This window comes from Myotis myotis, unplaced genomic scaffold, assembly GCF_014108235.1.
Source record: "Myotis myotis isolate mMyoMyo1 unplaced genomic scaffold, mMyoMyo1.p scaffold_m19_p_1, whole genome shotgun sequence".
Lineage (NCBI taxonomy): Eukaryota > Metazoa > Chordata > Mammalia > Chiroptera > Vespertilionidae > Myotis > Myotis myotis.
The window spans coordinates 37,312-62,374 of record NW_023416313.1 but is presented as its reverse complement, the minus strand read 5'-3'; the positions used below and the strand labels follow the sequence as shown (position 1 = coordinate 62,374).

General features: G+C 54.4%; 1 protein-coding gene and 1 long non-coding RNA gene across 5 annotated transcripts in view; one reads left to right on the top strand and one right to left on the bottom strand.

Annotated features, from left to right (window-relative positions):
* PIGG (phosphatidylinositol glycan anchor biosynthesis class G) overlaps nt 1-19,293 on the bottom strand; it is a 31,382-nt gene extending 12,089 nt beyond the window's left edge. The window contains exons 1-10 of one of the 4 annotated variants that reach the window (XM_036326074.1): nt 19,023-19,170; nt 18,279-18,484; nt 13,635-13,844; nt 12,266-12,454; nt 10,818-10,959; nt 7,266-7,478; nt 6,073-6,290; nt 5,567-5,845; nt 4,271-4,728; nt 2,281-2,472 (exon numbers count right to left, since the gene is read on the bottom strand). In XM_036326074.1, coding sequence (XP_036181967.1) covers nt 2,281-2,472; nt 4,271-4,728; nt 5,567-5,845; nt 6,073-6,290; nt 7,266-7,478; nt 10,818-10,959; nt 12,266-12,454; nt 13,635-13,844; nt 18,279-18,484; nt 19,023-19,170 — 2,255 coding nt within the window. Of the gene's footprint in view, nt 1-2,280; nt 2,473-4,270; nt 4,729-5,566; nt 5,846-6,072; nt 6,291-7,265; nt 7,479-10,817; nt 10,960-12,265; nt 12,455-13,634; nt 13,845-18,278; nt 18,485-19,022 lie in introns of those variants that run through there. The other 3 variants (XM_036326103.1, XM_036326083.1, XM_036326093.1) reach the window with 3 other exon arrangements.
* Nucleotide 19,294: 1 nt separating this feature from the next.
* LOC118665103 lies at nt 19,295-24,201 on the top strand. The gene is made up of 3 exons (XR_004970539.1): nt 19,295-19,742; nt 20,568-20,694; nt 22,791-24,201. It is a non-coding gene; the product is annotated as an uncharacterized LOC118665103 (long non-coding RNA).
* Nucleotides 24,202-25,063: the final 862 nt, after the last annotated feature.

Below are 25,063 nucleotides of genomic sequence, written 5' to 3'. Positions count from 1 at the left end.
AGGATACACAGACAAATGGAAGGGGAGGGGGGGTTAGAGTGCATACACATTAGCATAACCAGTGGTCATGGACACTGGGGTAGTGGGGGCTTGTGGGGCTGGGAATAGCTGGGTGGGGCGGTCAAGTGGGGAAAAAGGCATATGTAAAACTTTAGACAATAAATAAATTTTAAAAAATTTCATAAAGCAAATATTTTATACTAGAAAGGCTGATGATTTAAAGGAAAGCCAAGTGCCCCCCTGGGCTGTCCTGGTGCTGCTTCTACCGAGCCCTTCCTGTGACCCTGCCCCAGCTTTAACAAACACCCTTTCCAAGTCAGAACAAATAAGTGCAGTAACGCTAAGCAAAAATGTAAATGAAATAATCAAAATAATATATATTTTTGAAAAAAATAAACTTTCAGATTTTCTTAGGAAGGTTTATGCATTTTTAAAAAATTATCTTTTTATTTATTTATTTATTTATTTATTTATTTTTTAAATATATTTTATTGATTTTTTACAGAGAGGAAGGGAGAGAGATAGAGAGTTAGAAACATTGATGAGAGAGAAACATCGATCAGCTGCCTCCTGCACATCTCCTACTGGGGATATGCCCGCAACCCAGGCACATGCCCTTGACCGGAATCGAGCTGGGACCTTTCAGTCCGCAGGCCGACGCTCTATCCACTGAGCCAAACCGGTTTCGGCAAAAAATTATCTTTTTAGTATGAGTTTAATTCAAACAGTGAAACACTGTCCACGAGGCCTGCCACGGAGATGTGGTCAGGCGCAGCCCACCCAGGCGGGAGCCACGCTGAGCAGAGAGAGCGCAGCAGAGGCCGGAGTGGTCAGAGCTTACAGAGGAGAGGGCTGAATGCCGGGTGACCAGGAGGAAGAGCGCCACCGCGGCCTGGCCTCCCCTGCCCGCTGAGCATGGGCTTCCACGTGAGGAGAGCCAGGCATTAAACGTAAAGGCAAGTTCTAGAAGATGGACAGGCAGCAGCACCTGGGGCCTGAGGAGTGAAGCAGCTGTCAGTGCTCTAGACTCAGGACAGCTCTGGGCTGAGCGGCTCTGGCAGCAGGAGGGGCCAAGGACCGGGACAGAGAGGCCGGGCAGGAGGCACTTGGCAGGAAGCACGTGAACCCAGCAGCAGATTCCCAAAGGGGGCTCCAGCCTACAAGCCGCTGGGTCCATGAGAGGATCACACTGCCCCAAGCTCTGAAGCGAGCGATGCTGAAACCGGTGCGTCAACCAGAGAGGAAGGAGGGTCTGCTTGTGCATCACAGACTCTGAGACTGAGGCCAACAACTGCATTAAACACCCGAATGCAGCTTCCCTCTCCGGCAGGTGCCCAATCTCCGATGACAAACCGCGCCTCCTCTGAGATGCCTGCACACCACGCCGTCCCCATCTGGCCTTCCTGTGTCAGGTGCATCCCCTCACCAGGCCCCTGGCATCACTGACTCCCCATGCCAGTTGGCAGGCCATTTCCAGGGGTACCCGTGCCCCTCAGCCACCTACCCACCGAGGGCCAGTGCCCTCTGTGAGTCTGTCACATGAACATGAAAAGCGACGCTCCTACTTCACAAGCTCAGGCCACACACAGAGGGACGGCCTGCTGCCCTGCGTCTCCGCATGTCCTGTGAACACACAGCTCAGCAGACGCCGGGGGCTGCGAGCCCAGAACAAGCCGCGCTCACTCAGAGCTCCCCCACGCTGGCCCTGCCGCCTCCCACGGTGCAATGCTGGTGCCTTGGAGAGCAGAGCCCACCCCTCGCCTTGGGCCTCCTCGCTGCTCAAGAGGACACCTGGGTTGGAGGGTCCGCATGTTTCCAACAGTCCTGGGACACTGCACCCCCCACCTCCCCACCCCCCCGTCTCCTGGAGACAGAGCAGCTGCCCTGACCTGCACGGTGACTCGGGGCGCAGCGGCACGGGGCTCCTCAGGGGTTCCCGGCCAGACCTGGGCGAGTTTCGTTTTCTGCCGTGTTTCCCAACTGCTAGGCAACACCCACTCGCTCTTCTATCTCATTTGTCCTGACCAGGCAATACTGAATCCTTGAGACGCCTTGTTTTTTAAAAAAATTCCTTATTTAAGAAAAATGACCCTCAAACACCTCACACCTCACCTCAACTGTCTCCCACCAGGACCGAGGGCAGGGTCAGCTCACTGAGCGCTCAGCCAGGCCCGCGGCTCTCGGTGAAACCACTTCACCAACGTCCTAAAGGCAGCAGGCAGGTGTCCCTTCAAAAACCAGAGAGACCTCAAAACAAGCCCCTGGGCTGCAGCACACTACCTGGAAACGTCCTTGTTGTCTTGTTGCCATGGGGACAGCACGTGGCCAGTGGCTGCCCTGTAGCAGTAGACACCCAGCAGGCCAAGCGCCAGGGCCCCCTTGGCCACCGAGGAGCACCTGCTCTGAACCAGCGCGAAGATGGCGAGGAGGGAAAGGGCAGCGAGGACGGAGAGTTCGGCTTGGTGGTCAGAGCTGAAAGGGAATGGAAAGTGCCAGGAATTACCCACAAGTGCAGCTAGCGATGCTGGGTCTCTGCTGCGTGGCTTTCTAAGAACTGTCCTAAAAACAGCTGATTTTCCTGAAAAGCATGGAAGAAAACGGTTGGTGATTGAAATGCAGACTGAGGCTCTCACAATGTACAAACGAAGGGCTGTTGCCCTGACCTACCGCTTCTTGTCCACAGTGGTCCACTCATCGCTTGGCCATGCGCCCCTTTTCTGGGCAGCCACACGTTCCCTACACAGGTGAGGAGTTGCTGGGCAAACCCTGTGCTTCCCAGGGTACATCCCACTCCGGGGAGTCATGCACCTCCTGGTGTGATCTCCATTCAGGGCCCGAGACCCCAGAGAAGTTGGGAGGCTCACAGGCAGCGATTACAGGGTGGGTGGGCGCCCAACTGCCTGGCCACGCCCACTGCTGCAGGCGGGGAGCACTGTTCGCTCACGAAATGAAACACACAAAGGAAACACGCCTGGGAAACAGGCAGAGGGTGCCCGTGGCCAGGGTCTTGCTCTGGGGGTGGTCACATGGGGTCCACTCATTGTTGCTGTTTAAACTGGACATTTATGTCATGTCCCGGTGGTAAATGGTCACAACTGAAAAAGCACCAGAAGGCGAGCCTGGATGCCCCCAAGCAGTTCTGTCCTGGTCCCAGGGCCGCCTCTGCAAACCGGCAGGGACAGCCTGAGACGCAGAAGCCCGAGGGGAAGGGCCCGATCCAGTGTGGGGAGGACAGCACGGCCCCAGCACGGCCGCGCTTTCCTGAGCAGCAGGCGCGGCCCCTGTGCAGTCCCAGGACCCCTGGGCTCGGCCTCGCTCCTCTCTCCAGGCCACTGAGGGCATGGAGTGGGCTCGCAGCAGCAGCCCAGGAGCGCTGTCCGGGGTGCTGGGCTGTCGGTGGTTGACGCTGGGATGGGAGATTCCCCATAGAATTCGCAGTCAAGGAAAGAGCCACACTCGGGCTGGAGGCACAGGCCACACTGTTTCCCCAGTGACTGTCGTGTGGGCCAGGTTGCGGCCTCACCCAGACCGCCTATCTCTTCTGTTCCCTATCTTGTTAGATAAAAGTGCCCTGTTATTCTACCTGAAACTCCCAACTGCTGGTCGGAGTAAGCATTTCCCTGTTCTGCTGAAGTTTCCTGCTGCAGGTGTCTGTGACTGTCCTGAGCCCCCCTCGCAGACCCCGTCCGACTGTCCCGAGCCCCTCATAGACCCCGTCCGACTGTCCTGAGCCCCTCACAGACCCCATCCGACTATCCTGAGCCCCTCACACTGATGTCCGACTGTCCTGAGCCCCTCACAGACCCCGTCCAACTGTCCTGAGCCCCTCACACTGATGTCTGACTGTCCTGAGCCCCACTGCCCCCCTCTGTCATGAGCCCCCCTTTCCAGTCTGGTTTTCACCTGCTGCACTTGTCCCAGGTGCTGAAGCAGCACCCGCACAGCCATTAGCTGTCGAGGGCTTCTGACCACGTACGTCACAGCCTGTCCTCCCGGGAGCAGCTGGCCAGGGCAGAGCCAGCTCCTCGCTGTGATTACCACTGAACACTCACAGGCTCTCAAACATCAGCTGCAGGGATTCGGCCATAAAACCAGCCACACAGGCCAGCCTGACCTAAGTTTGCTTTTCAACATCAATTCATGCGCTAGGGTGTATTTTTCTAATTCTTCAAATCTCCAATACCACTTCCACCCTGAACATGGCAAACGGGCCCATGTGGAGAAAGGCGACTATTGGCCAGCTGGCCGTGGCCACGGCGCGTGCTCTCACCTGGTGAGCCAGTGTCCCAGGTCAGGGCGGTGGGCCCACTGCACCCCTGTCTGGTTCAGAGACCGCAGCAGCCGGCAGCAGCCGAGGATCAGCCACGGGCTGGCCAGCGCCATGCACTTCTCACGCCCTCGGAGTCCGTCCAGGGAAGAGGGGCTCTGGCGTGCTTGGTCGAGCTCTAACATGTCACAGCTGACGCTCCTGTCCGGCAAAGCTGATGCCGTGCCGGCAAACTCTCCTGCCACCCGTGGGCAATGCTCAGGCTCCTCATCATCTCCCAGGAAGCAGCTTCTGTAGCTCTCGTGACTCAGAGCCAGACACAGGGTGCTGACGAGGAAGTACCAGGTCTGGTGCTCTTCCTCGATGAAGCTGCTCGCACCCAGACTCAGGACATGGCCTGCAGTCCCCGCCAGGATGAGGAAGTCCAGCTCCGACCACTTCCAGTGGGAAGGAGCTGGCTTCTGTAGAAAGGAAGGTGGACTTTGTAAGGGAAACCTGAGAACCGCACACAACGGGCTACATGCTGGGCACAGAGCAGAACCCACGGGACACTCATCAGATGCTCCCCTGGCTCTGGAGGAATGGCCTGCCCTCCTCAGCACAGCCTGTCCGAAGCCTGGTGACGGGACATGGTGCCTAGACCCGCACCACCTGGGCAGCGTGGGGGCTCAGAGACCTGGGCCTGGCCCCTGGACCCAGCCCTTCATACAACATCTTTGTCCTCTCGAGCCTGGGTCGTCAGGCAGCCACAGCCAGTTCCCACTACTAAACCAAAGAACCTCAACGGTATTTCCCAAGAATCCAACCATGAATTTTCCAGAAATCCAGAAGTTTCCACTGAAATGTTCATTCTACTGAAATGACAAAGCTGGCATCACAGCACCATCCCTTCAATGTACCAACCTGAAGCATACAAAACTAAAGACAGTGTGGCTCAGTGGTTGAGATCAACCTAGGAACCCGGAGGTCACAGCTCGATTCCCGGTCAGGGCACATGGCTTGGTTATGGACTCGAGCCCCAGTGTGGGGCATGCAGGAGGCAGCTGATCCACGATTCTTTCTCATCATTGATGTTTCTGTCTCTCTCACTCTCCCACCCTCTCTCACCTGACAGGCGAGGCCCGGGACCTGTCAGCACGGAGCTGAGAGTGTGAGGTGGGCCCAGAGCCTGGGGACAGGCTGCCCTCCCTGGCTCCGGCCAGCGCTGCACCTGCCGCACACATCGGGAGGGAAAGGCGCTCAACTACCAAGTGCAGCCTCCACCAAGAGATGTGTCCTACCTGCGGGAGCCAGCCTTACCCTCCTCAGAAGCTTTCTACGCACACACAGCCTGGTCAGGGTGGACAAGACCCCGCAGAGCAGCGCGGAGACCAGCGCCAGCACCGCGCCCGCCACGGGCCACGCGAGGTTGCACAGGTAGCAGAAGCTCTCAGCGGAGGTGCACACGACCATGTGCATGGCCCAGAGAAGCAGGAACATCACGTAGAAGAGCAGAGAACACATGGGCGACAGAGGGACCTCCAGCTTCGCCGTGGCACCCAGGGCCTGCGGGACGCTGAGCAGGAGCAGGGCGAGGACCTGGGCGAGAAAGCATAGGCTGGTCCACAATGGCGGCAGGGAAAGGCCAAACCACGCCTCCAGCCACCCGCCTGGACAGGACTGTGCACCAGGGCACACGTGAGCAAACAGGAAAACCAGTTTCCTGTTTTGGGGAACACTGATGTGCTACAGACACTCCACTGCAATATCCTGGCTGGGGTATCGAGCCAGCTCCAGGTGAGCCTCGCTCCGTGCGAGCACCCTACCTCCAGAACCACGACGGTCCCCACCACCATGGAGTAGATGTCGTACTGGGCCTCCTGGCTGCTCAAGGCCTGGCTCAGGGCCTTCAGGGTGTACAGGTACTGCTTGCGGGCCTTGGCCCCCATGTTGAGAAGGATTTCTGCGTTATTTTCCTCTAAGTACAGTTTGACCCAGTTTCCGTGCAGCCTTTCTGATATTTTAAACTGTTCGAATCCGTGCTCTGGCAAGAAGAGGAACAGGTTGCGGACGCAGCACAGACGTAGGCACTGGGTTCCCAGTGGCTTCCGCGGCCTGTGGGAGAACCTGACAGCTGGCGCCCAGGAACCTTCGTGTGTGGGCTGGTCACGGGCCAGCACCCTCCAACCTCCTTCCAGCTGACCTCCCCCATCCCTCTGCCTCCACCCCTGGCCTTGCCTCGCCTCCTCCCCTGGCCTTGCCTCGCCTCCTCCCCTGCTCCCTCTCTCCTTCCCTCCCCTCTGCTCCTGCAATGGAAAACTACCCAGAAATGCATCGTGTTAACAGGCCCTCGACTTTACAGAAACCTTCCCATGCTCGCACTGTGTGAGGACTGGGCGGACGGGTGCCTGCCGCTGTGTCCACCACATCCACAACCCCTCCCCCCCAGCCCCCGCATGGCTGCCCTGCCTGCCTCTCAGCAATTGCCTGGGTCTTCTACCGGCTCCGTATCGCAAGTCCTCTCTGGGCAGCTTCCTCCCAGCTCTCCTCCAGCCTCCCTGGCCCCAGAACCTCCCAAGTGCCGGCTGCGGAGCTCAGGCTCCGCGACTCAGGACGAAAGCGAGAGCCCCTACTCTAGCCAGGGTCCCAGAGGCCCCCACACCCCTGGCCTCCCGTCCTGTGCCTTCCTCTGCTCCAGCCACTCCCGCCCCTTCATCCCTGCAAGTGAGGCACGTCCCCCCCAGGCCTCGCCACCTACACACCACCTGACACCAGTGGCACCTCCTGCTCTCCCTCTCAAGCTGCGCTCCATGAGGGCAGCCCTGGCCCTGCTGTCCAAACAGAAACAGTGGGAAGAGTCACCACTTGTCGACTGAGCACATGTATGGGAGCACGTGCCTGAGACAACGGCCTCTGGGTGCTGCTCACGGTGATGGCCGAGCTCCGAAAGCACAGCCAGGCCGCAGCGAGGGCCAGGTCACGCGGGGCCCCAGCCTGGCGGAGGGTGGCCGTGACTCACCTCTCTCGAACCCCGGGATGCGCGATCGCAACAGCCTGCTGAGCTGCACTGCATTCAAGTGTAGGAGCCTCAGCTGTTCCCGCAGGGCTCTGCCCTGCACGACTGGGAACAGGAAGCGGCCCACGCTGTGCTGCGGGATAGGCAGGCCGAGCCCCACCGCCAGGGTGGCGGCCAGGTCGGTCTGCTGCACGCGCTCTGGGGGCCGGACTTCACCTAGGGGAGGAAGCAGGGTCAGCGACAGGCTCTCGGACACACCTGACCTCTGACAACGCACGTCAATCACCATCTCGCCAAACCATTCCCTGTAGGTTTACATGGAGCACCGCACCGTGCTGTCAGTGAGCCGACTGACCACCACCTTCCCTGAAGCAGCCACAGCGCCTGGGAGGTGCCGGCACAGGGAGCAGGTGGCGCAGCAGATGGTCACCTGGGGGTCCCTGGCGGCCCTGCCCTCTGGATCAGAGTGGTGCTCACAGCCCCTCGGGGCACCTCTGGGAAAGCAGCGGGAGGCTGGCCCAGTGGCCATGGCCTGAGCACCTGCAGTGCTTTGCACTAGGCAGGGGTTGGCGTCTGACGGGCCCTACAAGGAGACTGGGTGAGTCACGACCTGGGCTCAGGCCCGGCTCTGCCCCAGGCCCCGAGAGGCCCTGGACAGGAAACTCAGAGCAGGCGTCCTCTTCTCGGTGGAGAAATTCCCCCGTCCCCCCAGCCGCCTGTGCAGGTGGGTCAGCGGAGCCTGGGGCCAGGCGAGTTTGTAGAGGTTTAGCTTTGATTATGGTAATTTTGGGTTGTATGAAATTTTCTTTTTAACTGGGTCCAATTTATTCTTCTTTTCTGACCAACCCTCTACTGATGCCTCCTGAGTTATACTTAGAAGTTTTCCACTCCAGTATTACTTTTCTTCTCATAGTCTCTTACGTTGAGGGCTAGTTCTCAGCACTGACACTGGTGGGGCCTGGCTGTTGTGCTGAGACCCGACACTGACTGCAGCAGCCCCGCGCTGCGCACAGACCTGGCTGTGCCCTGCAGAAGCCACCTGACAGTAACAGCACAGAGGGAGTCAAAGGTGCCCTGGAGAAAAATGACACCACAGGCCCGCCGCTCAGGGGCCCAGGCCCAGGCTGTGGATTCCATCCCCAGGGAGGGGCGTGCAGGAGGCAGCTCATCAGTGATGCTTTCTCATCACTGATGTTTTCATCTCTTTCCCTCTACCTTCCTCTGTGAAATCAATAAGAATATACATTTTTTAAAAGACACCATATGAAAATACGTCTTCACAAACACTTGCTGACGAATGTTCACAGCCCCGTCCACGGATGAATGGACAAATGGACACGCGTGCCCCCACCACAGCTATCACTCAGCAGCACTGCAGGGCCCTCTATCCTGGCCACAAGACCACCGCCCCAGGGCTCCTTGTATTAGAAGCTCTGGAAGACGCAAATCTAACAGCGACAGAAACACAACTTGCTGGAGGGGTGGAGGGTGGTGGCGGGAGTGGGAGTGGTGGGAACCACTCACATAAATGTTCTAAAACTGAGACTGACTTAATGAGCAGAAGGAGTGAAGTCTGCAGGATATAACTATTCTTAAAGAAAGTCAAGTTAAATACACGCCCCCGCAGCCCTCCAGGCCATCTGCCCGCACACGGGCCTCCCAGCCCGGCAGCTGTCCTTTTCCTTCCAAGACAGCCCTGCTGCACGGCCCACCCTCACTCCTTCCTGCTGTCGGTGGTATCTGCTGTGTGGACGCACCACGTTCAGCCGCCTCATCAGGGCTTGGGTTCCCACTTCTGGGCTCTCATGAGTGATGTTGCTGTGAACGTCCGTGAACACGTGTTTGTGAGACATTTTCACGTGGCGCCATTTCCGTCCCAGGGGCTCAGGCACCGGGCAGGACGAGCAAGTGCTGGGAAGAAGCCATTTCTAGTGCAGGGCTCTCACCCCACTCGGTGGCCACCCTGCTGTGGTCCAAGTGAGGGCAGTGGGGTGCAGAGGCCGGTGCTGTGGTCGAGTGAGGATAGTGGGGTGCAGAGGCCGTGCTGTGGTCGAGTGAGGATAGTGGGGTGCAGAGGCCGTGCTGTGGTCCAAGTGAGGGTAGTGGGGCGCAGAGGCCGGTGCTGTGGTCTCGTGAGGATAGTGGGGCGCAGAGGCCGTGCTGTGGTCCAAGTGAGGATAGTGGGGCGCAGAGGCCTGCTGTGGTCGAGTGAGGATAGTGGGGCGCAGAGGCCTACTGTGGTCGAGTGAGGATAGTGGGGCACAGAGGCCGTGCTGTGGTCTCGTGAGGATAGTGGGGCGCAGAGGCCTGCTGTGGTCCAAGTGAGGATAGTGGGGCGCAGAGGCCTGCTGTGGTCGAGTGAGGATAGTGGGGCACAGAGGCCGTGCTGTGGTCTCGTGAGGATAGTGGGGCGCAGAGGCCTGCTGTGGTCCAAGTGAGGACAGTGGGGCGCAGAGGCCGTGCTGTGGTCGAGTGAGGATAGTGGGGCGCAGAGGCCGTGCTGTGGTCCAAGTGAGGATAGTGGGGCGCAGAGGCCGTGCTGTGGTCGCGTGAGGATAGGGGGGCGCAGAGGCCGTGCTGTGGTCGCGTGAGGATAGTGGGGCGCAGAGGCCGTGCTGTGATAGTGGGGCGCAGAGGCCGTGCTGTGGTCGCGTGAGGATAGTGGGGCGCAGAGGCCGTGCTGTGGTCGCGTGAGGATAGTGGGGCGCAGAGGCCGTGCTGTGGTCGAGTGAGGATAGTGGGGCGCAGAGGCCGTGCTGTGGTCGAGTGAGGATAGTGGGGCGCAGAGGCCGTGCTGTGGTCGCATGAGGATAGTGGGGCGCAGAGGCCGTGCTGTAGTTGAGTGAGGGTGGCGGGGCGCAGAGGCCGGTGCTGTGGTCGAGTGAGGGTGGCGGGGTGCAGAGGCCGGTGCCCTGGTGGGCACTGTACCCGCTCTCTGGAAGGCTGGCTCCAACAGTGCTGGGTGATGGCAAGGAACTGTGAGAGGAAGCCACAGAATCCACAGAAACAACAGCAAGTGAAGTGAGGGGCAAAGGCAGGCCCATGGGGAGGGTGGCGGAGACGGCCATGCCTGAGGCAGGCGGGGTGGGTCAGAGGGGCCCGTGTGTTTGGGTGCAGAACTGTGTGTCAGTGATGACAGATGAGTCTTCAGTGAATCTTTCTCGGACTGGTCTGGTGACTCCTACTGACACGGCTATTAAACCTCTAGTTTCTAACAGAGGGTACTTTTAGGGGAATGTTAAGCACTTATGTTTCTCAGTTCATATATGTGCCTCCGAAGTCGCTAAGCTACAGGACGTTCTTACTAACAGTCCCAGGCATCTAGGCAGTGGCATCCATACAACCGAATTCCCACAAAGGACACTTGTATTGTAATAATCAGGGCAAGAAATCTAACCTCCTCATCCTGACTGCCCCTTGCCCTGTTAATTTTCATTCTGCCATTACTCAGGATATTTCAAACTTAGCTTCCAAAAATAGTTTTACAATTAATATCGGGTGATAGAACACAGCAGTAAAATACAGTTTCAGCATTAGCCACGCCTGCGTCCTCACCGGGCTTCCTCTCGAACGCAGAGCTGGTGAGGAGCAGCGCGGTGTTCACTTCCTCCAGGGAGGAGGCCCCGTGGCCCCCACTCTCGGACATGCCGTGGTCGCCACAGAGAACCAGCAGGCTGGGCGAGAGGGCCTCCCTCTCCTGTAAGGCAAAGGGGCCATTTCAACGGCACTGACACCGGGAACACGTACTCGCTAGGAAACGCACGTCAGGTTCTAGCTCAGCTGTGGGCAAACGACGGCCCGCGGGCCGGATCCGGCCCGTTTGAAATGAATAAAACTATTGAAAAAAAAGACCGTACCCTTTTATGTAATGATGTTTACTTTGAATTTATATTAGTTCACACAAACACTCCATCCATGCTTTTGTTCCGGCCCTCCGGTCCAGTTTAAGAACCCATTGTGGCCCTCGAGTCAAAAAGTTTGCCCACCCCTGGGCTAGCTGCATGAACAGTTCTTTCTAAATTAGTGGGTTTTTCCTTTTACCTATGAGCTTACAGTCAGATCAAAGGGTCACGGTCAAATAGCGTCATGTATGAAACAAGCAGAATCTCATGGAGGTCGCACAGCAGTGGGATTGGACAGAGGGCTCTCAGGGCAGAGGCTCTGGGCCCGGACCTCTTTGCCACTTCTGAGCTGTGAGAGCGCAGGCACATTGCTCTGCGTGCCCCGGTGCCCCCATCTGTCAAATGCAGCCACCTTCCTGCCCTGGGGCTCCAGCCATGACCTCTGCTGCCCAGGATGTGCCTGGCAGGCTCCACCTCGCCCTTGCTCTTTGCCTGGCACATCGGCCCCCTCCTGTCCAGCCTCTGCTCACGTCTCCTGTGACTACTCTGCCCAGGCTGCTGAAAACCACAGCCCCTCAGGTGCGGTTCCCTCCTCCTGCCCCCATTGTCCTGGGGCACGTCACCTTCAAGAACACTCATGCAGCCCGGCTGGCCTGGCTCAGGGGTTGGGTGTCACCCTATGAACCAGGAGGTCACGATTCGATTGCCGATTAGGGCACATGCTCAGGATGCAGGCTCGATCCCCAGTGGGGGTGCAGGAGGCAGCCGATCCATGAATCTCTCTTATCACGGATGTTTCTCTCTCTCTCTCCCTCTGACATCAATAAAAATATATTTTAAAAAAGAACCCTGATGCACTCACTGTGCTTCTTGTCTGCCCTCCTGGCTGGAGCCCACACCCCGTAGACACCCAGACAGGCTCAGCGTCCCGAAGGCACTCAGGAAGCAGGAGCGGGAGGGATGGTGATGGTGGAGACACAGCCACTGGAGGTGGGACCAGGCAGGTGAGCATCGCAGTGGCACCTGTGCCGGCTGAGGCTGTCGAGGGACGGTGGGCGTGACATTCACTCAGCTCACCTGAGCTCACGTGCCGGCTAGTTTTTCTGGGGACTGTGGGCACAAGCACCTCCTGGCAACAAGACCCACCAAAGCGCAGCTCACCTCTGACAGCAGCGAGGTGTGGATTCTCATCAGGATGCTGTCCATCTCGCTGAGCTTCCGCCCAATCAGGGGACTGCTGGGCCCGGAAATGTGGCCGATGTGGTCCAGCCCCAGGTAATGGAGGATTAGCACATCCCAATCCCCCCTCTTCAATACTTTATCCAAGTGCCTCGTCACGTTATCGTCCACCTTTAAGGGGAAAGTGCAAATGAAGAGCTAGATCGTCACTGCCCAAGGAAGTGATGTGTCGTTATACGTCACAGGGTTTACTATAGGTGACAGGACTCGTGGGAGTTCGAAAAGACAAGAAAAAAAAAATTAAAACTGCCATAAAGAACTAAACATCAGATGAGACAAAACTTTCACTGACATCGTTTCGCACCCCCAGGCTGCAGACAGACTGTGTTATAAGGTGGACCGAGCAAGGTCGGCTGCAAAAGCATCTCTGTGGGCACGGCGAGGGCTGCACTGAGCAAGGACTCAGGACCCAGTTACACAGGGGAAGGCAGTGAGCACAGGACAGTGCTCAGGGTTCCAGTGACCAGCATGAGAGCTGTCCTGGGAGGGAGGAGACAGCACTCTGACCAGCCGTCCACAGCCCCCAACAGAGCCATTTAGCCTGGTCAGCCCCGACCCCACTGCTGGCCACCTCCCTCCCACTGAAAAGCCTATGGCAGAGAAGTTTCTGAGGGACTGTACACAGGACGGGGAGGCCCAGTTGCCGCTGGCCAGCACTGCTATGCTGCACAGGCCACTGCAGCAGAGGGCATCTGTGTTAGCCAACGGACAGGTGAGGGGTGCAATGCTGTCCGCCCTAATGCCAAGTCCAGACATGCGGTGCCACTGCCCCGAGGGTCTCCCTCTGCACCCAGGCTCAACTTTCAACAAGGGCTCTCATCGCTCCTCCCCTTGGCGAAGCGGCACTCCCAGCTGATGCCTCTCAAGACCACCCACCCAGCTTGCCCTCGACCCTGTGCTTCCCACTCGACGCTGACCCACTTGCAGAGGGACCAACGGCCTCGGAGCCCCAGGCAGTGTGGCATCCTTGGGCTCGGCCTCAGACAGAGGCTGCCACCACTCTATCCTTGTGGGACGTCCCCGCTCACCTATGCACCCAGCTCATCTGACTCCTGGCTTGGGCAGCCCTTCTGGATTCTTGACACTTGCCAATCGGTGCTCAGCCTCCAGGCTGTGGGCTCCAGAGAGCCATGCTCACACCTGCACCAGGGCTCACGCCCTTGGCTGTCACGGTGCAAGTGAGCCATGTTTGTACTGTCTCCACACCCTCCCGATAGAGCAACAAACACCACTACAACGAACGCTGCCTCTCCACCTGGTAGGATCTATGTTTCTTATTTTAAACACTGACCTCTGTATAATCTGACACAAAAAATGAGGTTGTTCCATCATATTCCACAAAGTGCTTTGGGAATAACTTCACCCATGTTTCGTCTCCATAGAAGATGATTCTTTTCCCAGCGGCTTTTGCCTGTGTGACGACATTGTCCTCCAGCAGTGCGGGGGAGTTGAGGTTTCTGACGACATCCACGAAGCCGGGGAGGCTCCCTGTCATCAATGCCTGCAGGAGGGAACTCTTGGATTAGACTTTGGGGTCAAAGTGCAGCAGGGGGAGGGGTGCTGGCCACGACACAGAGGAAAGACGCAAGCATAAAAGTAGGGCACTCCCAGGACCGGAGGGTGGGTCAGTCCTACGACAAATGGGGAAAGCTACCCGCAGATTCTGGCAAAACCAGAATGCTTCACCGTGAATGCCTGACCCCATTTCAGACAAGGAGAGGATAAAGGAGGCGCTGAGGGAGCCAGAGGAGAAGAACCAAAACAAGCGACCAAAGGTGGTGTGTGCGCAAGCCTGTGTTGACACCCACGGCCAGGCTCTCACCTGAGCTTCAAGTCTGCAAACTCCACGTCCCGATTCACAAACCAGAGACTCTACTGTCCACTCCCGAGTGAAGGAGCAGCTCCCACACACCTCTCAGGGATCCCCGAGAGCTGGCCCAGGTGTGCTGGTGGGGACCCCTCCCCGCCCCCACCACATGGCACCAGTTTCTGGGACAGGGAGGGGGTGTGACATCGTCACACCTTCCTGTGACCTCCCTCATTTTAGCCAGGAGTCCAAGAGGCCGCATCGATGGGGCACGGTCTGTATCTCCCAACAACACACAGCACAAGTGTCCTGGCCTGTGCAATGCAAATCAACAGGAATCGGGTCACACCCAAGGGGCAACTGCCAAGACTTCTCCAACAGCAAACGGACAGGTGCGTGTTCTGGGCGTCTGGAACGCATGCAAGTTCGCCCACTCTTCTCCCCCAAGAGCAAGATGACACTGGATAAAACTGTCAAAACCACCATTTGGGGACTCCGAAAACTCACCAAGGATAGACAATCCATTGAGAAGTTCTTACTCAAGACAAATGGCAGTCTCAGAGCTCTGTGAGCACCACAGTGCTTCCACGGGGCTGCGCCCTGGCTGTGCTGCAGGCGCAGAGGACAGGAGGGCCCTCGACTTGGAGCTGGCTCCAGGGGACAGTGCCACGCAAGGGTATGGCATCCATGGCGAGGCCACATCAACAGCGGCCCGAGGCGCCGTGCTAGTTGTGGTAAGAGACCAGCCCACACTTTAAAAGGGGATTGGAGCCGAAACCGGTTTGGCTCAGTGGATAGAGCGTCGGCCTGCGGACTGAAAGGTCTCGGGTTCAATTCCGGTCAAGGGCGTGTGCCTGGGTTGCGGGCACATCCCCAGTAGATGTGCAGGAGGCGGCTGATCGATGTTTCTCTCTCATCGATGTTTCTAACTCTCTATCTCTCTCCCTTCCTCTCTGTAAAAAATCAATAAAATATATTTTAAAAAAAGGGGGGATTGGAGGAACGAGACAGGTGTAGTGGCCCCCGTCAGCGCCACCTCTTCCTGGCACCTGGAAGGCTGCGTGGACCCTCAGGAGACTGGAGAGGGAGGGCCGACTTCCTAGCTCCTGCTGGCTGGGCAGAAGGCCTCCTCACAGAGAAAGTGAGAATCAGGGCGGACGCGTCAGTCCCTGACCAGTGAGCACGTGGCCCGTCCACACATGACCCCACGAAGGGTGGTAGCCTCACCACACTAGGTCTTTATGCACAACTTCTGAGCAATTGCTAACCTGTGCTGACCCTGAGTGGCCCCTGGAAATACTAGCCTAAAACTAAAAACAAGAATTGGAAAAACGACCTTAGAGACATCAGCTGCCCTGCACTCAGGGAGACACTCTCCAGGCCTAGTCCAGGCAGGTCACGCCCCACACACAACAACAGCGACGACAGCCACCACTCCTGGGTGAGGGTCGATCTCGAGTGGAGGAGGGGGCATGGCTCTACACACGTTATGTCTCGTCCAGCTATACACATACAAATGCATGTGCTGGATTGGACAAAAATTCTATCTCCATAAAGGTATTCCTTTTAAGATTTTTTAAATTGATTTCTAGAGAGATGAAGACAGGTGTGATGGACTTCCATAAGCTCGATGCAATAGAGGTAAGAGTGAGACATCCAGCCGGAGCCCACAACCAGGACGTGTGTCCTGACCAGGAATTGAACCAGCGACTCTCCGGTGCAGAGGAAGGACACCCAACCAAGCCACACTGGCCAGGGCTAGAGTTATTTCTTTTTCTTTTTTTAAAATATATTTTTATTGATTTCAGAGAGGAAGAGAGAGATGGAAACATCCATGATGAGAGAGAATCACTGATTGGCTGCCTCCTGGACACCTCCCACTGGGGATCGAGCCTGCAACCCGGGCATGTGCCCTTGACTGGAATCGAGCCTGGGACCTTTCAGTCTGCAGGCTGGCGCTCTATCCACCGAGCCACACCAGCCAGGGCTAAAGTTATTTCTCAAAATGTGAGCCTCTCTCTTACCCCAAATTCTACTTCCTAAAGATAACTGGTTATTTTTGGTAAGTACCCTTTCATACTTTCTTCTGTAGGTGTACAACCAAAAATATACAAAGATACATTTTTCACCAAAATGGTAACAAACTATGTAAATAATTTTACAACTTGGTTTTATTTTCCAATTAATAACAGACCACCGATTCCTTTCCCCAGAAAACAAATAGCTACTTTATCTTTTTTTTAACAGCTATAAAAACTACATATAAATTTATGTGTGTGTATATATACATATACACATATATGTATATATACACACATACACACACACACAAACACACACACACACAAATATTTATTAACCCTTACCCGAGGATATTTTTTCCTTTTTTTAAAAAAGATGGGAAAAGGGGGGTGGAGAAACATGTGAGAAGGACACGATTGGTTGCCTCTTGCACATGCCCGACCGGGCCGGGGATGGAACCTGCAACCCAGTATGTGCCTTTGACGGGAATCGAACCCACGGCCCTTCAGTGCGAGGGTTGGCACTATCTACTGAGCCACACCAGCCGGGGCTATGTTTTTAGTATTTGAATGCACAATATATTTAACCAAGACCATTTTAATGGATACTTTCTTTAAAAAGTTTCCAATGGAAGTACCATTTGAGCTGAGACCTGAGACTGAAGTGTTGTCTAGGTGAGATGAGTTGGGGCCTTCCTAGGGAGACACAGTAACTGCAAAGGCTTGAGGCCAGAGGGCAGTGTGCATGGGAGCCAAGCTATGTGTGATCATGAAAGAGGAAAGTAGCTCGGACGAGGGGGAGGTGAACGGGCATGACTGCCATGAGGCCTGGGTGAGTAGGCACAGTGGGGGGCACCAAGTCGAGGGCACGAGCCAGAGACCACACTGGACTGGAGGAGGGAGGTGGCTCAGTCCAGCTACAGTCTCAGAATTAAGACGCCTGTTCACCTTCTTTCTCGTGAAGAGTAGGTTATCATCAATCTTTAAATTTTTACAAGGTGATAGACAAAACCTTGCAGATGGTTTTAATTTGCGTTGCTATGATTACTAGTAAAGTAAAAAGAACCTTTTCACAAGTTTAACGGACACTGCAATTTCTTGCCTTATGGAACTCTTCTTCCCCTCTGGGCTGTCACCCCAGGGAGCATGCAGGGAGCGACCGAGTTGCAGTTGGGGGCCCGAGGAAGGGTGAAGGGAGAACTCAGTCTGTCATGTCCTTGGAGGTTCCTGTGGCTGCCATGGCCTTGGGAAGGGTGGTTTCTTGCCTTCTGAGAAGGACCTGGCTTAGTCTCCCTGCTCGGCAGTGCGGCTGTGTGCTGCCTCGTGACACCCAGTCTTTGGAGCCAGGCAGCCTTGTGCTCCAGTCCCCAATCCAGTTGCGTGACTTGGGTACGTCAAGCCTGTTCCCTCCTTCGGAAATGGTCCCTAATAAAGCTTTAGTCTGTCCTTTACCCATAGTTCCTGGGGGAAGCACTAGGCACTCGAAAGCCACACTCACTAGGCCAAGCAGCTGCAGGCAGGTTACACAGCAGACACAGCGAGAACTGGGGAGGCCAGACCCTGCAGGGTCAGTCACTGTATGCCTGGGTGCGGGGCAAGTCTGAGTTTCCCTTTGCATCGATAAAGTCAAGAGACTGAACGAGATCACCCTTACGCCTTTCCAGGATTATAACCGACCTGATGGCCATTAGAGAAAACAGCAGGGTAGCAAGGAGGAGGGCGTCCCTGAGACCAGGCCGGCCCGGATCATCTGGCTTTCAACCCCTTATGCCGCCCAGGAAGCTTGAACCCTGGCTACTTGGAAAGGGGTACACATGGTGGCCTCAGTTCTGCCTTATCTGTCAGGCTGCCCCAGCCAGGCTGACGGCACCGAATGCATTTCCAATGTGGACAGGTAACAGACTATAGAGAGCCCTCTGAACCTCTTAGAGCCAAACCGTCCTAGATACGAAAGAGCTAATGTGCTAATTACACCGAACAGCAGAACAACCTCCGGACATTCTACCGGACAAAGCCGGGCTGGGCGGGCTGCGAGGGCTGAGCCCCTCCCGTGAGTTTCGTGCATCTGGGTCTAGTGATTTATAAAACACGATGTGAAACCGTTTACCTTGACTCGAGGCATGGTGACTGTAGGCGGCTTTGCTTCAGCCACAAAACTGTGAGCTGCTCCCTTTTCCACAAGGTAAGTGGTGTAGGGCATAAACTTCACACCTTTTGACCCAAACACAAAATCATCTCTCAAGGCATCGATCAGCATAATAACGACTTTCCTGAAGAGAGGCGGGGGGCGCTCGGTCCAATTGGAACTGGCTCCTAACAGGGTTTGAAAAAAGAAAATTGTACACGTGACTTAGCATCCAATCACCTATAACCCAGTTTCTGCCCACGTCTCTGGCACCTACCCCGCCATACCTGTCGGTACCGACCCCGAGAACAGTGCCCTCCCCGGGGGGGGCTCCCCCACGTAGCGCAGGAGCCCGGGACCCAGTGATGAACCGCCCTCAGCGGGCGAGGAGCGAGCCCTCCCCGCGGGCCCTTCCGGGCGAGGGCCCTGCAATGGCAGGGGCAGGCGCTGGCCCTCCGAGCGCGCGCTTCGCTGCGGAAGGGCAGCTTCCAGCAACTGTCCGCACGCTCGGCGGCCCCGCGGGGCGGACCTGGCAGAGCGGGGCCTCTCCCCGGCGGGGGCTGCGGGCGGGGCGGACCAAGAAGGGGGCCCGCCGGGCGGGCGTCGCGACGGTGCCAGGGGCCTGGCGGCTGTCAGAGGGCGCGGTCCGCAGGCGTCGTCATCTGCGGTGACTCCCTGAGCACCAGGGGGCCGGGACCCGAGGGCCCGGAGCGGAGCGGGCCGTACCTGCCATGGGCTCGGGCGCCGCGGGCGCCGCCGGGGGCTCGGGCTCGGGGCGCGCGGGCGCCGGGAAGAACCCCCGCAGGAAGAGCGCGACCCCCAGCACCTCGATCACCACGCAGCCGGCGGCGAAGGCCCCGCAGCCCAGCCGCATCGTGCTCTCCGCGCAGCGCGGCGCCTCCGGCGGCGGGAACGGCAGGAGCAGGCGCACCCCGAGGCCCTGACGGAGCCCGCCCCGCGTCCCGGCGGCTGCGCACCAGCGACACACACGGAAGGGGCGAGCGCTTCCGGGTGCCCGGCCGCCCGAGTCGGAGGCCCCACACAGCACTTCCGGCGCGCCGGCCCAATCCCCACGCTGTTCCCGCCCACGGCGGATCTCCCGCCCACCAGCGAATCCCGCTCGCCCTGCCCACGCGAGGCCCTGCCCACCCGCGTGGGCGTCTGTTGCCATTGGGCTGTGGGACGCCCGTCTGAGGTCATGTTGGGGTTTGGGTGAGAGTCGCGGGATCGAAGTGAAGCCGGACAACCCAGGGCGCTGGTGCCTGCGACGCAGCAGAGACTGTGGCTCCTGCGAGCGTCTATTCCCATCCTGCCTGCCTGAGGCTGTGGACAGGCTTGCAGACGCAGAGACCTGAAGTCACCACAAAGGGTGGTCTGACATTAAACTGTAACTAAAAGCAGTCATGGCGGGCGGTTACGTCCTAGGCCTGCATCTTCACTGACAAGGTCAACCTTTACCTTAACTGAGCCTATCTGTCGTTTTGCATCTATAATGACACTAGCTCCCAGTGCATGAAATTTGTGCATGGGAGGGGGTGTCCCTTAGCCCGGCCTGCACCCTCTCCAATCTGGGACCCCCCCCCCCCGGGGGATGTCTGACTGCTGGTTTAGGCCCACAGGGATCGGGCCTAAACCGGCAGTTGGACATCCCTCTCGCAATTCAGGACTGCTGGCTCCTAACTGCTCACCTGCCTGCCTGATTGCCCCTAACCACTTTGCCTGGCAGCCTGGTCACCCCCAACTGCCTCCCCTGCTGGCCTGCTCACCCCCAACTGCTCGTCCCCCCCCCCCCCCCCACCGGCCTGATCACCCCTAACTGCCTCAGCGTCGGCCCCACTACCATGACGTTGTCCGGAAGGACATCTGGAAGGTCTCCTGGTCTAATTAGTATATTAACCTTTTATTAGTATAGATACCCTTTGAAATGTCTAGGTAACTTGTAACTTCCCTTTTTCTGGACCCCTTGGGGCACAACCTAATGTGCTGGGTGCCAGGATACCACAAATTCCCTCATCATGTTAATTGTTCCTGCACCCACCTAAGTATGTGTCCATCATTTTACTTTTATCCAAGCCTAGTGGTTTCCCACTTTGCTTTCTCCCGCCTCTCTAGTCTATCACCAATGGATTTCATGTAACCCACCTATGTCCCTTTGCTTTGATTGCAATGTATAAATACAGATGTAACCCACCAATCTCCTGAGCATTATCATATGCTTTCTGGCATATGTTGACAGTTTAGCTCAAATAAACTCACAAAAATTCTTTACAGGTTTCAATGGTTTTTACGTTGACATTACTTGGCGTAGTCACAGAAAGATTCCAAAGAAGCTCACTAACTAGGATCCAGCAAAGGGACCGTTGAGCCCGCAGGTTCTCCGCCCATTGGGTGAACTCGGGTGAGTTGTCTCTTGGATCCAGGACCTTCCTTTGCTTTGGTAGAGAAAATGGGTGGCCGGTTTTTATTTTGGCTTTTCAATTGGAATTGCTGAGAGTCTGAGCAAAAATAACCTTTGCCATATAAATGAGCTGAACTCATTCAGCTTCGAACATAAAGGGGCACATCCTCCCTCCAGTCCGATTCTGGGGTGTTCTTAGGTGACTAAGAATCTTTGTGGAGGTGTCAGAAATGCAGGAGCCCCATAAGGAAGTCCCAACACAACTGTAATTAACTAAATGGCTCATCTAGAGGGCCACCATAAGGCTTGGTCTGCCTGGACCCTGAACCTTTCCTGTGGTTGTAGACAGCCGGGAGAGAAACTGAAGCCACACCTGACCCACTACTTAACATGTCTAGAAAGTTTGCTCAGACTACAGATATCCAAAATTAAAAAAACAAACAAAAAAACATGGGATTGTGCCTCCAAGGACAAAAGCTCCCCAAACCCCAGCCCTCATTTAATACACCTGATAGGAAGCCTTTACTTGCAAGTATTTTACAGAAATGGGAAGGTTTAACTAGAAAATATCAACTTAGAAATGGCCAAAATGCTGTTTGTTTTGGGTACCTACATTAATATTTTGCATGCAGAAATTAGAAAATGCCGGCTTGAAATTAAACTGAATGACTATATGGGAAGCATATCTTGATTTGGAAATTAGAAGCTTCTAAGGAAAAGCATAGAGAAAAATTCTTCCAAAAAGATGAAAATTAATAAAAAATTATAGAGACTGTCCCAGAACTATTCTGAAGTTAATAAATGTCTACACCCCGTTTCCCCCCTGATTTATCTTCATAGAAAAGAAACAGCATGTGGCCAGGCCATTACTGAATTTCCCCAGAGCAAACAGCATGTGGGGATTGGGAGACACGTGGCCAATGGCACATGTTCTAGGAAGTTTCCTCCAGACAAAGGGCGGTAGAGGCAACTAGAAAAGACCCCAGCCCATTTTTTAAATAGTCCATTGGGAGAATGCTGAGGTTCTAGAGAGGGGCAGTTCCCGAACCAGAGACAAAAGACATTGCTCTGGTAATGTTTAATGCTAGACATTCTCTGGTGTAAACTTTTGGTGTGTTCTGTGTGCCTGTATAAAAGTGTTGATGTTTTGTGTCTCTTTGTTGTTGTTTAATTTGTTTAAAGAAGAGGCAAGTCCTGCTATGGGGAAGCCTAGCTGTGTGTTGTAGGGTTGAAAGTGTGAGAGAGATTGCAGGAATGTCCTAGCAGCTGCCAAGGACTCTTAATCTTGGGGGCTCTTCTTGCTCTCCCTCTCAGGGTTCAGCCACCAGAAACAGCTGGTGAGATTTCTGTTTGTCTGCAATATAATGTTGGCTTTCTACCTTTTAGGGGTTTTGGTTTGCTCTTCCCTTGTTTATGAATATGGGGACAAAGATCACAGGGGGAAGTAGGGATTACAGGCATGGGGAAGTAAACTATACAGGCTGAGTTGGGCAACACGGTTAATGCTTCCATGATAATGCAGTTTTTGAATAAGAATGGACTGCATTCCAGGTTGACTCCAAGGGTCCTGGAATGACTCAAGGATTTATTCTCTCTTCTTAAAAGAAATATTTTTTGAACTTAATTAGGCCGATTTAATATACTTGATATTACATGGGAAGCTTTGTCAAATAAAAATTAGTAACTATGTTCTATTTATATACATATATTTTGTTGAGATGAATGTTATAGAAATTTCAGTTGGCTTCAGAAAGGAACTTGCAAAGATTCAGAGATAGGTTCAAAGAGGAAATTTTCAGGGGGGTAGCATGTGTCCAGTCAGGGACACCAGGCAAGTCAAGAGTGATGATTCTCTGTGGGGGCATCTGCCAGTGATACTCGGGATATTTTTAATTTGCATGAAATTATAATTGAATCTAAAAGTATACAAATTTTATATTATTCTCTATGCCATTTTACAGGAATTATTATTTACCAAGAAATTGTTGTTTTGGAATATTTTATAGAAAAGCAAAGTTTTATCAAATCTATTACCATGCCACTTCTAAATTTTGTCATTCATGAACAGCTGTTGCTTTATTCTGATGCATTTGTAGGTATATTATATCTTTAGAAAAGTCCATGAAAAGGGCTCTGACACTCGCCTTCATCTCAAGGATGAGAAGCCGCCGACTATGGAGGAGGTTGACAGCCATCCCCAGACGTCAACAGGGCTGTGTGCCCACAGACTGATGCTGCTCAAACCTTGTTCTTATATCCCCTAATTGTCATTGACTGTACGTATATACAAATGATTTTTATACTGTCACGATCCTCCTTATGGTTTCTTAGTGGAAACAATATTTGTCTCTCTAGAACTCTTTCCCTATTAGACATGAAAAATTTTCCACCTACTAGACAGTGATATTCTGATGATTGCCTATGATGAGTATTGCCTAAATATAGGAAAGGATAAAATTAACTGCCCAGAAGAAAAACGGAAACTTCTGGATAATAGCAGATATTTGTTTCCCCTACATTTTCTGTTCCTAATCAATGTTACTGGTTTATTATTGTTACTTTTATTCCTGGTATGTAAATGTTATGCTAGATGCAGAAAAACAAAACTTGACAAACAGCAAAAAGACTTGGATCATGGTGGCTCAAAAATTAGAAATGATCTTTAACAAGGACATGTAGGATCTGACTGCCTCCCATTTACCTTCCCTTTTTGAATAATATTAATTCGACCTTCAATGCCAGCAGGGGTCCCGGATTGGAGAGGGTGCAGGATGGGCTGAGGGACCCCCACACCGCCCCCCCCCATGAGTTTTGTGCACTGGGCCTCTAGTATCTATTATAAAGGACCTACCTTGGACAAACCTCTCCAAGAGCACTTCCCTAATAATTCCCCTGGTAGAATAATATGTAGATCTAATCTAGATGAGTATTTTAGATGAATATTGCCTAAATATAGGAATGGATAAAATTAACTGGCCAGAAGAAAAATTAAAACTTCTAGATAATGAAATAGTAGAGAGTCTTAATTCATCTGGCCAAACATATCATAAGGTACAAATGATAGTGAATGAGGAGGAAAACATATAATTAGCCTAAAAAATTAGGATAATACATGTAAAGGGTTTTTCAGTTGGCTGGGATGCTTTTTCCCCTTAGACTTTTCCTTGTCTAGTATTAGACATTTTCTGTTCTTAATCAGTGTTACTGGTTTAATATTGTTACTTTTGTTCCTGATATGTAACTGTTACATGTAGCTGCAGAAAAGCAAAACTTAAGACAAACAGTAAAAAGACTAGGATCATGGTGGCTCAAAAATTAGAAATGATCCAGAATACTTTTTAACAAGAACATATAGGATCTGACTGCTGAAAGGGCGAGGGCTACGCCCTCCATCTTGCCCCGAATCCTCCATTTTTCGGTAGAGCTATGTGCTCAGCAAGGCTTCTTCCCGGAAGCCCAAGCCTCTGCTAGTCACACCCAGGATTTCTCTAAACTAACCAATGACAATCAAGGGAAGTGCACACCATAGATATGACCACATCCTTTCAGTTCGCAGGCCAACGCTCTATCCACTGAGCCAAACCGGTTAGGGCTGCCACATCCTGTGTAGCGAGACACCGACTTGCGCCTGGCCAATCGGCAGGGCCCGCAGTCCCCTCTCCTCCCCTTACTCCACCCCCCTATAAAACTTCTCTTCCCACCGGGCTAGCTCTCTCTGCCACTTGCTGCTGTGCCAGTAAGGAGGGTAGGGGAGCCAAGCCAAGGTTTGAATAAAAGACTCTTTGCTTTTGCATCGGACTCGGCTGGCTCCCTGGTGGTGGTCTGTCGAGTGTTTCCTTCCACGACCCGCGTGGAGTAGGGTTCGGTACCTGAAAGAGGAGCCGCACAGCAAATGAGAGAAAAAGACACGAGATAATTTTGCAATATTGGGGGCCCAGGCGACAAGTCCCGAAGGACTTCCTCCGTGCTCAGGCCTCACCAAGCTTTTATTGATCTGGGATGCACCCATAGCATAGCCCTTAGGCAGGTGACCCCTGGCAACAGGCAGACTAGCCCATCAGCAAGGATTTACATAATAATAAATGGGGGAGCAGTTTCAGCTACCACTGTCTGGACAAACAGAGGTGGCGCCTAGCTCCGAGCTTTGCTAGGGCTTCAAAGGTACCCAGCCTTCGGGGGGTTTCGGGGAGTTCTCTGTCTATGCTTATCAGATAGTGAAGGCAATAAACAGTTTCCCACATCTCCCCCTTATTTTTTCCTTAAAAAACCAGAAATAAACATGTAAGAACAAAAAATGTTTAAGTCCCAAAATCAATGTCCAACAGTTCTGAGTCCAAGTTTCAATGTCCGACAGTTCCTGTGTACATGC